General features: G+C 34.6%; 2 protein-coding genes and 1 non-coding gene across 3 annotated transcripts; 2 read left to right on the top strand and 1 right to left on the bottom strand.

Moving 5' to 3' along the window:
* Positions 1 to 3193: 3193 nt before the first annotated feature.
* LOC101247563 (probable alpha,alpha-trehalose-phosphate synthase [UDP-forming] 7) lies at positions 3194 to 9355 on the top strand. The gene is made up of 4 exons (XM_004248150.5): positions 3194 to 3666; positions 4192 to 6247; positions 7366 to 7639; positions 8337 to 9355. The coding sequence occupies exons 2-4, from the start codon at positions 4260 to 4262 to the stop codon at positions 8646 to 8648; spliced, it is 2574 nt and encodes an 857-aa protein (XP_004248198.1). The 5' UTR covers positions 3194 to 3666; positions 4192 to 4259; the 3' UTR covers positions 8649 to 9355.
* A 690-nt stretch (positions 9356 to 10045) lies between these two features.
* On the top strand, positions 10046 to 10117 carry TRNAE-UUC (transfer RNA glutamic acid (anticodon UUC)). The gene has a single exon. It is a non-coding gene; the product is annotated as a tRNA-Glu (tRNA).
* Positions 10118 to 10300: 183 nt separating this feature from the next.
* On the bottom strand, positions 10301 to 13628 carry LOC101247863 (pentatricopeptide repeat-containing protein At3g16610). Its single transcript, XM_004248151.5, has one exon. The coding sequence runs from the start codon at positions 13409 to 13411 to the stop codon at positions 10997 to 10999; it is 2415 nt and encodes an 804-aa protein (XP_004248199.1). The 5' UTR covers positions 13412 to 13628; the 3' UTR covers positions 10301 to 10996.
* Between the last annotated feature and the right edge of the window lie 971 nt (positions 13629 to 14599).

Below are 14599 nucleotides of genomic sequence, written 5' to 3'. Positions count from 1 at the left end.
AATTTTTCCTTTAAATTTATGCTTAAAAAAGTACTTATATTATTTGCACATCTCCCTATTTAACTTAAAATTTTATACAATTTCATCTTCATTTCATGCATAACATAATCTCTCATCTTCTTTTCATGCATAACATAATCTCTCAGGACCACAATTGTGATTTAATTAGTAGATGGTATTATTTTCGAATGATTTATAATCGAATTTTGCACATATACTTAATACAAGATAACTTTAGATATATATAACTAAAGTTCAGATATATATATATATGTGAAGTTAATTTAGTTATTTTTATATGAACTTCAGTCATATGAACATAAACTTTAGACCAAAAATAACTGAAGTCCAACCACAATAAACTTTTAATGTATAAGAAAAGAACGAATCAAATGAATTTGATGATTCAATATTGAAATATGAATTATTAAGATTCAAGCCTTAAAAAACATGCTTAATGAATTATACAGGAATAATTAAGATTCAAATTTTCATATTATTTTTTTTTTAAAAAAGTTTGGCTTGAGGATCTCAAACTTTAGATATTTTTAGTTGAACTTTACCTTGTCAATTCTAAATTTAAAAGACATTTTTATCTTCGTTTCATCATTCAAACCTCAATTTTACAATAAAAATAACCAAAACATATAGTAAAGCTTTTGTTAATCAATATCAAGCAAAGTTTTAAAAAGGTCTAAGACTACTAAAAAAATTGAAATTAGCTATAAATTTTGTTGCTAATCTATCATTATTTCGCTCGTAGCTAATAAAATATACCGTTAATTCATTGTTAAATAAAATTAACGATGACTTTTTCTATTTAGCAAGAAATTTATTTGTCCTTAGTTCCAAATTTTTTTAAATAGTGAAGGAGGAGGACCAAGTTTGTCTTAAAATTTGCTTACAAGGTTCATATTAATTATTTGTGCACAAACTTTAAATAATGATTATTGTTTAAATGACAACGTCTAAATAGGCCAAATCATAAATCTTTACATTTAGAGATTTTAAATGACATAAATTTCACCTTTAAGTTTTCTTATTACCATTATCTCCTATTAGTTTTACAAGTTCTCAGTATCTCTCATTTTCGCGCATTAAATTAATGTATCAGTGCATCAAATTAGTGTATCATGCATAAAATGTACTTTAGATTAGTGTATCATGTAAAAATGTAATGTATCTTACTTAACGATTAATGTATTTCGCGCATCAAATTAGTGTATCAGTGCTTATATTATTGTATCAACTCGAAATTTTTTTATAATTATAAACTTATAAAGAACAAATAATATATTTTACCTTAAAAGTATATGACTTCTGTCGTATATGACTTTTGTCCTTTACCCTTCTTTTAGGTATTTCATCTCTATAAACTATTATTGAGAAAATAATATAATATAGATAATTGTACGTACTTATAAAAATGAATAGAGGGAATAATATTATATGATGTAAGATATAGTTGTATCATAATGATTTTGATGAAAATACACACAAAATTAAGTGAGAATTTATTCGCATAAAAAAGCAAAATAAGGTTATACATAACCCTTTAACATGTAATCATGATTTACTTTAATATGCATTATTATCTCATTAAGTCACTTAATTATAATAAACTTACATAATTTAATAGTATAAATATTTAAGATATACATTTTTTGTTTTTTCATACGATATCCGCTTTTCATATTGACAGAAGAAGATCCACATTAAAGGTTTTGGGTGCTTGAACATTCATTAATCTCGTATCCAACTACGTAAAAGTAGTTGCTTGATCTAGTAGTCGTTTGCGGGGTGCTCAAAGTTGTACATTGCAACTGCAATGCCCAGGTTTGATTCCCTTATGATATTTTTTTTAAAAAAATTAAAGACGAAATCTTCTTTGAGTACTCACAACCTTAAATTTTTGAATTGCATATTGAAGTTCGCTTATTTCAGATTCGCTCCATATAAGATTCCATTCAAAGAAAAATAGCCAATACCAAATATATTTTCATATCTAAGACTCAAATCCAAAACTTTTGGCGGGCTAGATAAGACATCTTTATTATTACTGAAAAGGGTCAAAATTATTTCTGAACTATGCGAAATAGATCACTTATACCCTCTATTATATTTTGGGATCAAAAATACCTCCGTTGTATCTTAGGAGACTACAAATACCCTCAAGAGTTAACACCCCAATTTTTTAGTGACATGACATGCCACATGAGACTAATATCCCTCCACCTAAGTGTTGCCAACTAAGATTTACTACAAAAGAACTTGATCTTTAGTGGCGACAAAGTATATTGCCACTTAAGGTTATGAGTGACTTCTAGTGACGACTAATAGTAAAATCTGTTATTTCAATGAAAGAAATATGATAATTAATTTTCGATTGAAACCTACTTTTCTAAAATAAATAACTTACAATATTAATGTTAAAAACACCCAATATTATGTCGAAATCATGAAAATTACTTCTCGATTCACATCTCCTACTATATAACGCATCATTGTACATTTTATACATTGACATATAAATAAAAAATAAAACATACAGTGTCTTCAAACTCCTACATAATCAATATAATTTTTGTTTTTTAAAAAATAATGAAGAAAAAAGAGAAAATGTACAAGTATCCTCTCAAGCTATGCCCGAAATCTCAAAGACACACTTATACTATACTAAAGTCTTATCACCCCTGAACTTATTTTATAAGCAATTTCTACCCCTTTTATGCCTACGTGACACTATTTTGAAAAAAAAAAGTCAACCAACGTTGGTCCCACAATATAGTGCCACGTAAGCCCAAAAGGGGTAGAAATTATTAATAAAATAAGTTAGGGATAATAAAACCTTAATATAGTATAAGTGTGTCTCTGAAATTTTAGGCATATGTTGAGGAGGTATTTGTGCATTATTCCAAGAAAAACCCAAATTTTAGAATTTTATGTTAAAAACTTTTAGTGATGATTATTTGGGCTTTTGTGGCGACTATTGTCGCTATTAAATGTCTAGTTCTTTTGTAATGAATCCTAGTTGACAATGCTTAGGTGGAAGGATTAGCCCCACGAGACTTGCCAAGTCAATAAAAATATGGGGTGTAGGGACATTTTTTATCCCAAAATATAACGAAGAATATAAATAATCTATTTCACATAATTCAAAAGGATAATTTTGACCATTTTTTGTTATTATTATGAACATGAAAAAGAACAAAAGATGTATGGTCTAATTTTCCTTTTTGTGTCTTTCTTTTTCTTTTTTTTTTTCTAAGTTGGAGGTGGCTTTAACCTTTGGTGATAGAAATGGGCACCATAAACTAAATGGTCTAAAATTAAAAAGCTCATGTTTTTGTGTTTTCATGGTCACCCATTATCACCTATACTAAATTATATTCATCAATAATAATTATTATTATAATTATTATTATTATTATTATTATTATTATTTGTATATTCATTATCCAACATTTTCCTTTGTACATATTGTTGGATCACTTTTTTATTTTTTGTATTTTTTTTAAAAAAAAATTAACAACAAACACAAAAAATTATGAACTTGCACTTGTTCAAACCCTAGAATTTAGCCAATCTTGAACTTGCAAGATCGAGTCTTTTGAATCATTTTGCTGCCAAGAATTCAAAGGGGTTTCTGATAATTGAATCTCTGAGGTGGGTTTTGATTTTCTCCCAAAGAATTTACGTGCTTTGTGTGATTTTGTTTGTTTAATTTATCTGAAAATTAAGATTTTGGAATGCTGGATTTTGATATTGTGGCGTAGTTTAAAGATCATTTGGGTTCAGTTTGATTTATTTCAATTAACGGTTATTTTTCTTTCTATATTTTCCTGTGATTTGGATTTATGGTATGTGACAGCATTTTGTAGAAATGTAGGGTAAGACGGTGTATAATAGACACTTGTGGTCCGTTCCTTCCCTGGACGTGTGCATAGCGGGAGCTTTAGTGTACTGGGCCTGCCCTTTTTGAAAAATTAGGATATGTTGGGCTAGGATTTTATGTTTGAGCTAGTTGTATGTAAAGTCGTAGTGTCATTTGTTTTATTGGAATGAATTAGGCTGAAAAAGGAAAAATGAATATTAGAGGGATCATATAGAGCGACTGTGCTAGTTTGGGACTGAGTATTCTTGTTGTTGCTGTTGTTATTTGTAACTTGTACTGTTTGATGTTTGTTTCAGGTAATTAAGAACTACCTGATTAAGGGGTTGAGGTGGCATTGGAAAGACACTGAAGAATATTAGTAAAAATGATTTCGAGATCGTATACCAACCTTTTGGATTTGGCTTCTGGGAATTTTCCGACAATGGGAAGAGATAGGGACCGGAGACGGATGCCAAGGGTGATGACACTACCTGGGAGTATATGTGAGATGGATGATGACCAGGCTCATAGTGTTTCATCTGAGAATCCGTCTTCGCTGGCTGGTGATCGGATGATTGTGGTGGCAAATCTGTTGCCCCTGAAAGCAAAAAGGAGACCAGACAATAAAGGCTGGAGCTTTAATTGGAATGAGGACTCGTTACTTTTGAGACTTAGGGATGGTTTACCTGAAGACATGGAAGTGATATATGTTGGGTCGTTATGTGTTGATATTGATCCGATTGAACAGGATGACGTGTCTAGTTATCTGTTGGAGAAGTTTAGATGTGTTCCTGCATTTCTTCCGCCAAATATTGTGGAAAAATATTATGAGGGGTTTTGTAAGAGGCATTTGTGGCCACTTTTTCATTACATGTTGCCATTTTCACCTGATCATGGAGGCCGGTTTGATCGCTCTATGTGGGAAGCATATGTGTCTGCTAACAAGCTGTTTTCACAGAAAGTAGTTGAGGTTCTTAATCCCGAGGATGACTTTGTTTGGATTCATGATTATCATTTGATGGTGTTGCCTACATTCTTAAGGAGGCGGTTCAATCGTTTGAGGATGGGGTTTTTCCTTCACAGTCCGTTTCCTTCATCTGAGATTTACAGGACTCTTCCTGTTAGAGAGGAAATACTCAAGGCTTTGCTCTGTGCTGACATTGTTGGATTCCACACTTTCGACTATGCACGACACTTCCTCTCTTGTTGCAGTCGGATGTTAGGTTTAGAGTATCAGTCTAAAAGAGGTTATATAGGGTTAGAATACTATGGTAGGACAGTAGGCATCAAGATTATGCCTGTTGGAATACATATGGGTCACATTGAGAACATGAAGAGACTTGCAACTAAAGAGTCAAAGCTTAAGGAGCTAAAGCAGCAATTTGAAGGAAAAACTGTGTTGCTTGGTTTCGACGACCTGGATATTTTCAAAGGTATTAATTTAAAGCTTCTAGCTATGGAACACATGCTCGGACAGCACCCCAAGTGGCAAGGGCAGGCTGTGCTGGTTCAGATCGCAAATCCTACAAGGGGTAAAGGAGTAGATTTAAAGGAAATACAGGCGGAGATACTGGAAAGCTGTAAGAGAATCAATAAGCAATTCGGCCAGCCTGGATATGAACCTGTAGTTTATATTGATAGGCCTATATCAAGCAGTGAACGCATGGCTTATTACAGTATTGCAGAATGTGTTGTTGTCACAGCTGTGAGGGACGGGATGAACCTAACTCCTTATGAGTATATTGCTTGTCGACAGGGCATGTCTGGTTCAGAAGCTGATTCAGATGTGGATGGACCTAAGAAGAGCATGTTAGTTGTATCTGAATTCATTGGGTGTTCACCTTCACTTAGTGGGGCAATTCGCATCAACCCATGGAATGTTGAAGCAACTGCTGAGGCAATGAATGAGGCTATATCTATGGCTGAACCAGAGAAGCAGCTACGACATGAAAAGCATTATCGTTATGTTAGCACCCATGATGTTGGTTATTGGGCAAGAAGCTTCTTGCAGGATATGGAGAGGACCTGTATAGATCACTTTAGAAAAAGATGCTATGGCATTGGTTTGGGTTTTGGATTCAGAGTTGTGGCCCTAGATCCGAACTTTAGGAAGCTTTCTATTGATGATATTGAGTCAGCTTATATTAAGTCTAAGAGCAGGGCCATATTCTTGGACTATGACGGAACTATGATGCCTCAGAACTCTATCATCAAGTCTCCAAGTGCTGAAGTTATCTCAATCCTGAACAGAATTTGTGCTGATCAAAACAACGCTGTCTTTATTGTTAGTGGAAGGGGAAGGGACAGCCTGGATAAATGGTTTTCTCCTTGTAGGAAGTTGGGTCTTGCAGCAGAACATGGCTACTTCTTGAGGTGTGCTTTTATTCTCTTTCCCTTTAAAATATACGTTTTTTTGTTTTTGAGAAAAGGGTAACTTTCCCTTTAAAATATACGTTCTATTAATGACATTTTCATGCATGGTGGTCGTTTGACTGCAAACTGTTTCGATTACATATTTTACACAGTATGGATCACCATTTTGTTTGAGGCTGTTTGCTATAGAATGGTTACTGTTCCCCGGATTGGTTTCATTCTCATTTTTCTGGCTTTTCAAGTAAACAGCATTATGTAAGGTATAATGACAAAAGAGTAAACTTGCTATGAAGAAAATGTGAGATAATTGAGTACTCACGTCCAATTAATGGAATATACTTTCTTGACACACTTCTAAGGGTGAAAAGCTTTGGTAAAGGCTATGGCTGACATGTTTAAAAAAAAAATCAATAATATAATACTAGTCTTTTCTTCTACTATTACTAATATAATATGAATACATAGGCAGCCAAGGGTGTGGCTCAGTGGTCAATAAAGTGGGTTGAGAACATGATGTGTCTGGTTAAAATCCCAGTAGAGTGTGCCAAAATACTAGGTGATCTTTCCCCATCTGTCCAAGCCTTTAGTGAACATATATAGCTAAGACATTTGTATATTCAGTGTCTTAATAATTAGGGATCAAATGTAGTTGGCAAAAGGTTCCATCTGAAGAGGTCCAGTTGATGTTCTGTGTAGCTTCTTTTTAAAGTCTAGGTTTTGCACCTTCTATTCTTATTATGTTATCTTTTTGTGATCTGCATTTGATAGTTTGAAATGTTTTTCGAAAGAAGTGTTTGGAATTGATATTTTTATTTCTTTTGATCACATAAGCATTTAAAATTATTGTTGACATACTTTGCTTTCTTTTGTTGTAATTTGGTAAGCAGACCACATGATTAACATGAGCTCAAACTTGTTTGCTTACCCTATGCCGAGTTTGAGCGTTTCAGTTGGGGGATTTTTGGTCCAACTGTAGTGAAGTACCTATAGGATTTGTTTGCATGGCTCATGGGCCACCTCTTTGTATTAGAGGTGCTCAGTTGGAGGTTTGTTGCCCCAAAGGTCACCTTTTGGCTCCTTTGAGTTCTCGCTGATGTTTTAATTTTTTGATGCCACAGATGGTCGCAAGATCAGGAATGGGAAACATGCAGTCAGAACTCTGATTTTGGTTGGATGCATCTTGCTGAGCCAGTAATGCAGTCCTATACAGATTCTACAGATGGCTCTAGCATTGAAAAAAAGGAAAGCGCTATAGTGTGGCAGTACCGTGATGCAGATCCTGGCTTTGGGTTTTCTCAAGCAAAGGAGATGCTTGATCATCTAGAGAGTGTTTTAGCAAATGAACCTGTTGCTGTGAAAAGTGGGCAGTTCATTGTGGAAGTCAAACCTCAGGCATGTATACTTACCCCAGTTACCACATTGGTTGTTTCATTCTTATCTGTTGTTATAATTCAGGATTTTCTTTCATCAAATGGGTAAGTGGTATCGTTATATAAGCGAAATCCTAGCATGTTCATGACATCTTTCTTCAGATGATAACACACCTATTTTCTAATAATTTCATGTCAATCTTAGATCGAGAACTGGAATTGCATTCTTCGCATCTGAGAATGATATGAAGCAGCAGCCTTTGGTAATGAGTGATATGACACAGCAGCAAATCATTGTTTTTTTGTACTGTGTCAATGTACATAGTTATGGTATGCCTGGCTAAGATGATAAGTAAATGACTGAACATCATTTTCATGCCTATTAATTTTATATAGGCATAGTGCATAAACAAACGAACTTGGCCTCAGCTGGCGAGTAAGCACTCCAACTTTGAGAGTGCACATCTAGATACCTTAACTTGGTCTCATTGGCAACTAAATCCTTTAACTCATCCCCACTGTCTTGTAGATACCCGATGCTGACGTGACACATAAATTTTGAAGGTGTCTGGATGATCATTCTATAATTCTGAATGTCTAGAATTATCTTTGTATTGATGATGTTTGACTTATCCATCTATGGTAGATTGCAGTCATTCAATTATTGTTCCTGACACATGGTCCGAGTAAAACCTTAATTTTCTCATTTTCCTTTCTAGGGGGTCAGCAAAGGTTTAGTAGCAGAAAAGATCTTCACATCCTTGGTAGAGAGAGGAAAGCTTGCAGATTTTGTGCTTTGCATTGGTGACGATCGATCTGATGAGGACATGTTTGAGATCATCGGTGATGCTTTATCCAGAAATATTCTTTCTTATGATACCAAAGTATTTGCCTGCACAGTTGGACAAAAACCAAGCAAGGCTAAATATTATTTGGACGACACTTCAGAGGTTAGATTTATGCTTGAGTCTCTTGCTGAAGCTACTATTACTCCATGTACTTCCGATGAAGAAGCTGAGGACTCGGCTTGAATTAGCTGATGCATGCCTTGGTTTGTTTGGTTTCCTTCCTACTGCATGTATATTTCCAGGTTGGGCCAGTGACTTCATCTCTTTGATAGTTAGTTTTAGGTTTTAAGATAACGGAATTATAATCCGCTCAATTATTCTTTCCTTTTGACATTGATCCATTCTTTTACCCCTTCCCTGGAAGTACTTTGTGTGAGAAGTGGAGTACTGAAGTTGATATGCAGATTGTTTGTGCATCTGGGGAAAAAATTATCAAATCCTAGGGTCCCGGTGAAACATTTATGCAGAATTTAGAAACGGATTGAAGGAAGAAACCGAGACACAGATGTGAAAAACATGGTATCAACTATTTTTACAAGATTGACGGTGGCAGTGAGTTTCGTAGAACTAGAAGTTTTGATCACTCTCCGAATAATAAAGTTCTCATTATTCTGGCAGCTAACATCTATTACTGTGGACAAGTTTTTATGAAGGTTGTCTTGCGTCTGCATGATCATCGATGGTTAACTTTCCAAGAGTAGCTTGGAGAGTTCTATCGATGGACATGGAATCGGTTTGTGGTAGATAAGCATCAACACTTAGATCGAGGCAATGGCGTTTTGACGATCTTGTTGTACAGACTCTTCAGTGATGAACACCATGTTTTCTTTTGGTTCATTTGGAAAACATCATATTGATACAAGTAATGCAATAATATTTTGCTCTATAAATTTGGTATGTTTAGTTTTGTTATGATATTTTGCTCCATAATATCTGACTCTTGTTGCTGCAATCAGAGAACTGCATTAACCTCCGTTTCAGTTTGTTTGTTCTGTTTTCCTTTTTCAGTAACTCGTTAATATTAACTTTACGCATGAAATGTATAAGACTAATTACGAGTCATTTTCTAGCCTGATTTTTCTTTTGTTTTGGATGGTTTCATCGTCACCTAATAAAAAAGTCATGTGTGTGATTGGCGTATACCTGAAAAATGATTTTCAATGATATCATCAGTTGCTCGATATAGAAAAATCCTCCTCACTAGGTGTGAGTTGTGATTCATTATTTATCGAGTTTTGATCGTGCACCACTAACCCTCGGAATTTTGGTTGACTGCTTACTAAGGCAGACAACCAAATGATGATGATTCTATTTTACTATCAATATCATAAGAAGCTTGAAAAACGCCATTCTATTTTTACGAGACAGGTATACATTATGAGATTTGAGTATATTCTACCCTCCCTAAATTCTACCTAAGAGATTTCACTAGATATTCATTTTTTGTATCTTAATCTATGAATTTGACTTTTATACACTGACAACGCAATAAAAATTAGTATACATTCTAGAAGATGTCTACCATTTATCAACCAAACGAGAAAATTAGATATATAATTTGGAGTTTATTATCAACAACTTCCGTTATCGTCCAGCGGTTAGGATATCTGGCTTTCACCCAGGAGACCCGGGTTCGATTCCCGGTAACGGAACTTTTTTGGTACGGTAGTTCACAATTAGGGTTTGCGGAGAGTAGTTTGTATATAGACTTTTTTGCTATTGTTAATTTCACGAGTGGGGTTTGGGGAGAAATTCGGTGTTTTAATTTCACGAGTGGGGCGATGAACAAATTACATGGGACAACAGATAGTAACAAAAATCGAAGGAACAAGACCTTAAATGAAGGGTAATATATTTATGACGACTAGTATGGAAGGATAAGCAAAGCTATACTCTAACAACGAACTAACCTTCTACCTTAATCCGTGTCCTCCATAATCTTCTATCTAACGTGATGTCCTCGGTAACCTGAAGTTGCACCGTGTTTTGTCTAATCACCTTTTCCCAATATTTCTTCGGCCTACCTCTGCCTCTCTTGAAAAACCATCCATAGCCAACTTCTCATATCTCCGCACAGGGGCATCCATGCATCTCACTCTATCCTTTTAACAGCTTGGAGTGCATGCTGTATAATGGCATAAATCCGTCATTTGCCAAAGTTTCAACAGAATTCATAGTTCATAATATCGAAAACTTTGATCACTGATGCATGTGGCAACAATGGTGTAGGTTCTAAGAAGCTCCAGGATGTTACTGATCAGAGCAGTGTATGCTGCATCCGACAAATCTTCCTGACGAATCATCTTACTGCAATGTAAAGTTTATCTGCGTGTTCATCTGAGATATGAAATGTTCTGTCAAAATCTGCTAACTAATGTACTCGTGAATTCGAGGACCCTCAAAATGGTCTAAACAGAACATGCAGCCAAGATATCATCTTTGAATACGCCTCAACGACCTAGTTTAGATAGGTAATGCTGCATTAGTACATACCGTCAAGCAACAATAAGAAACACAGTTCCAGTCATTCTTCACCAGAAATCTCCGCAGCTGCATATTCCATCTCTGAAATGATGGAATCGACTAGCATCCCTCACTGTAATTTCTCTTTTTGTTATTAGACTTATATATTTCATTGTACTATGGCAGTCAACACAAACTCGTAAGTTCTTAGTAACGAGTATGGACTTGCTAGGATCCAGATTTAGCAACGCAAATGCAACAGCAAGCTTCTCGCTGTGATAAAGAAGAATCTGTTCCTTCTCTTCTTCCTCCACATCTTGGTACACAAAACTGGATTCTGCACTATACCCCAGCTTTTTCATCTCTTTCGAAAGTTCCTTCAGTTTCTCATTTATTTTAGCGGACTGAGGGTGGGACTGATCCCCACCAACAAATGCATGGATAACACCATTTATTTCAATCCAACTACATCCGGGGCTCTTCTTAAAGCCAGAATCCTTCTGCTTAACTCTAACATGAGCAGCGTCATCCCATCTCCCAGCAGTAGTATATAAATTAGATAAAAGAACGAAATTACCCGGACTTTCAGGTCCTAGATATTGGATCTTATTGGATACTTCTTCTGCTAGAACAATATGTTTATGGATTCTACACGCGGCAAGCAAGGCACTCCAGATACGCACATCAGGTATAAAAGGCATATTCTGGACGAAACCATAGGCCTCGTCCAGAAGACCAGCACGTCCCAAAAGGTCCACCATGCACAAGTAATGATCCATTCTAGGGCTAATTTTGAATTCTTCGGACATTCTTAAGAACCAATATTTCCCTTCAGCAACAAGACCTGAATGGCTGCAAGCAAATAAGAGACCAATAAAAGTTATGTCATCTGGTATTTGACCTATAGACTGCATGTCATAGAACAGTGATATTGCTTCCTTTCCACGACCGTGAACTCCATATCCAGCAATCATTGCATTCCATGAGACGACATCCCTTTTATTCATCTTATCGAAGACAATCCTAGCAATGTCGTTTTTACCACATTTGGAATACATGTCAATTAGAGCATTACATACAGAAACATCCTCTGTAAATCCACACACAATCGAGTAACCATGGGTGCAAACGCCAAGTTGTAGAGCTGCCAAATGTGAACAAGCTGGTAAAATTCCCATCACTGTTGCAGATTCTGGTTCAACACCAGACGATTGCATCATTCGTAAAATCTGCAAAGCTTCTTCTGCATGTCCATTCTGGACGCACCCTGCAATTATCGCACTGAAAGAAACAGAATCTTTCAAATCCATCTCCTCAAAGAAGGTAAGCGCATCATCTATTCTCCCGCACTTTGCATACATAGAAAGAAGAGTATTACTCACCATCAAATCCAAATAGGACCCTAACTTAACAGTATAACCATGCATCTTTCTTCCTCTTCTCATATAATTCAGCTTAGCACAAGCTCGAATTACAGTGGCAAGCATGACAGGAGACGGAGACTCAGTATCTTCCGTCCTCATGTGCTCAAACAGTTCCAATCCTTCTTGAGTAGAATCACATGTTACGTATGCTCCTATCATCGCACTCCGCGTGATCTCATTCTTCAAACTCATGACTCCGAAAATCCTCTTCGCGTAGTTCAACAAACCACATTTTGCATACACATCCAAAATACCAGTATCAACAACTACATCATTAACAAACCCCCTTCTCATAGAAAACCCATGAACAGCCTTCCCTTCACTCAACTTATTAGCTTCCGCAATTGCAGGAAGAATCGCCACAACTGTAGACGAATTCAACGTTAACCCATTTTCTTGCATCTCCAACACCAAACCCTTCATCTCCAAATACAAACCATTCACCGAGCACCCTGAAATCATCGCATTCCACGCCACAATATCTCTTCTCAACATTCCATCAAACACTCTTCGTGCCTCAACCAACAACCCACACTTTGCATAAAAATCAACCAAAGCTGTACAAACATAAACATCACCATCAAGCCCCTGCCTTTTCACATGTTCATGAATCTTTTCCCCATTTTCTACATCTTGCAAAGCAGAACAAGCCTTAATCACAAAAGGGTATGTATAATTCGTCGGTCTAATACCATACTCCACCATTTCATAATACAAATCAATACCCTTCTCAAAGGGTCCATTCCAAGCATAAGCTCTAATCATTTGGTTCCATAATATAACTCTGTCATTTCTATCTGACTCAGGAATTGAATCAAACACTTGGCGTGCAAGATCAACTCTGCTGCACGAAACATAAAATCGCGTTAACTTATCTAATAAATTCGAACGATTGTCGTTACAATGATTGTGCTTGATGATATGCTGATGGATTGATTTGCCTATAACTAATTGCTTAGTTTCTATGCAGGCATCAAGAATCCAAATGTAATTATAGTAAGGTTCTTGGCTAAAATTCCAACTTATGTTAACTATTCGCCGCCCATTTACGCGTAACATTATGCACTAAGCTCACGCTATGCGCGCGAACGAGAGTATAGTGTAATTATTTGAAATGGTGATGAAAGAAGGCGGGAAGCCTATTTTAAATCTTAATATATAGATAACAAACTTTTTATATTAAGAAAAACTAAAATTTTTAATTTTTTTTCTTAATACTTTATAATTACTAATACATTTTAAAAAATAATATTAATATGTTTTTATAAAAAATTTGAAATCCAACACTTCATACTACTTCCGTCTATTTTTATTTGTCCACTTTTTTTTTACAGTTGTTTTTAATTACTTGTCCATTTTCGACAAATCAAGAAAGCAAAATTCTTTTTACCCATTGTACCCTCGATTATATGACTAATTATGTTGAAAAATATAGAATTTTTCATCCACTTCATAATTAATAAGGGTAAAATAGTAAACTCACTACATCATTAATAATTTTCTTAATAAGTACCAATTCAGAAGTGGACAAGTAAGAACGGACGGTGAGATTACTAATCTTAAATTCAAGATTCAAAACCTAATAAATTCTATTCATGATTTGAAAAATTCTACACTTACAACTATTGTTGAATTGCACCTTTAATAATTATTTAATATTTCCTTCGTTTACTTTTACTTGTCATTTACTTTTAAAATAAATTTTTAATTTTACTTGTCATTTTTGACATATCATGAAAAGAAAATAATTATTTTTTCATATTTTACGCTCAACATTAAATACATATTTTTCAAATTATTTTTCCAAGGCATTATTTGATAGAGAATAATTTGTGATAAAATATTTGTATCATTTATTATTTTTATTAATAAATATACCAAATCAAACTGTGACAAGTAAATATAGATTACTATATTATTTTAAATTAATCCAAAGGTTCAATAAAGACTAATCTTCTTCCAAGGTTCAATTTAATTTAAGGTTCATATTATTTTAATTCAAAGGTTCAAATGATTTTATTTCAAAGTTAACTTCAAGTCAAAGTTCAAATTATGTCATTGTTGTATTTTATTTATATTTATTTTGAACTTTCTAGTTCCCTCATTGCTTTTGCTTTAAATATCAACATTAATAGTAAAAAAAATCTTCTTTTTTTCCCTTTCTAAAAAGGAAAATTTTACTTTAATTTAATAAGAGTAGACAAGTCCAAATAATCTATAGACATAATGATAAAAGAAAAGGATTGA

The sequence above is a fragment of the Solanum lycopersicum genome, chromosome 10 (assembly GCF_036512215.1).
Source record: "Solanum lycopersicum chromosome 10, SLM_r2.1".
Taxonomy (NCBI): domain Eukaryota; kingdom Viridiplantae; phylum Streptophyta; class Magnoliopsida; order Solanales; family Solanaceae; genus Solanum; species Solanum lycopersicum.
The sequence above is the reverse complement of the archived record's forward strand: the minus strand, read 5'-3'. Positions and strand labels throughout refer to the sequence as shown.

Bases quoted from the DNA above. Each gene is read 5' to 3' on its own strand.
- LOC101247563 (XM_004248150.5), top strand. From the start codon at position 4,260: ATGATTTCGAGATCGTATACCAACCTTTTGGATTTGGCTTCTGGGAAT. The intron at 6,248-7,365 runs GTGTGCTTTTAT...TTGATGCCACAG, and splicing joins GAACATGGCTACTTCTTGAG to ATGGTCGCAAGATCAGGAAT. The intron at 7,640-8,336 runs GCATGTATACTT...TTTCCTTTCTAG, and splicing joins TTGTGGAAGTCAAACCTCAG to GGGGTCAGCAAAGGTTTAGT.
- LOC101247863 (XM_004248151.5), bottom strand. From the start codon at position 13,411: ATGTTACGCGTAAATGGGCGGCGAATAGTTAACATAAGTTGGAATTTT.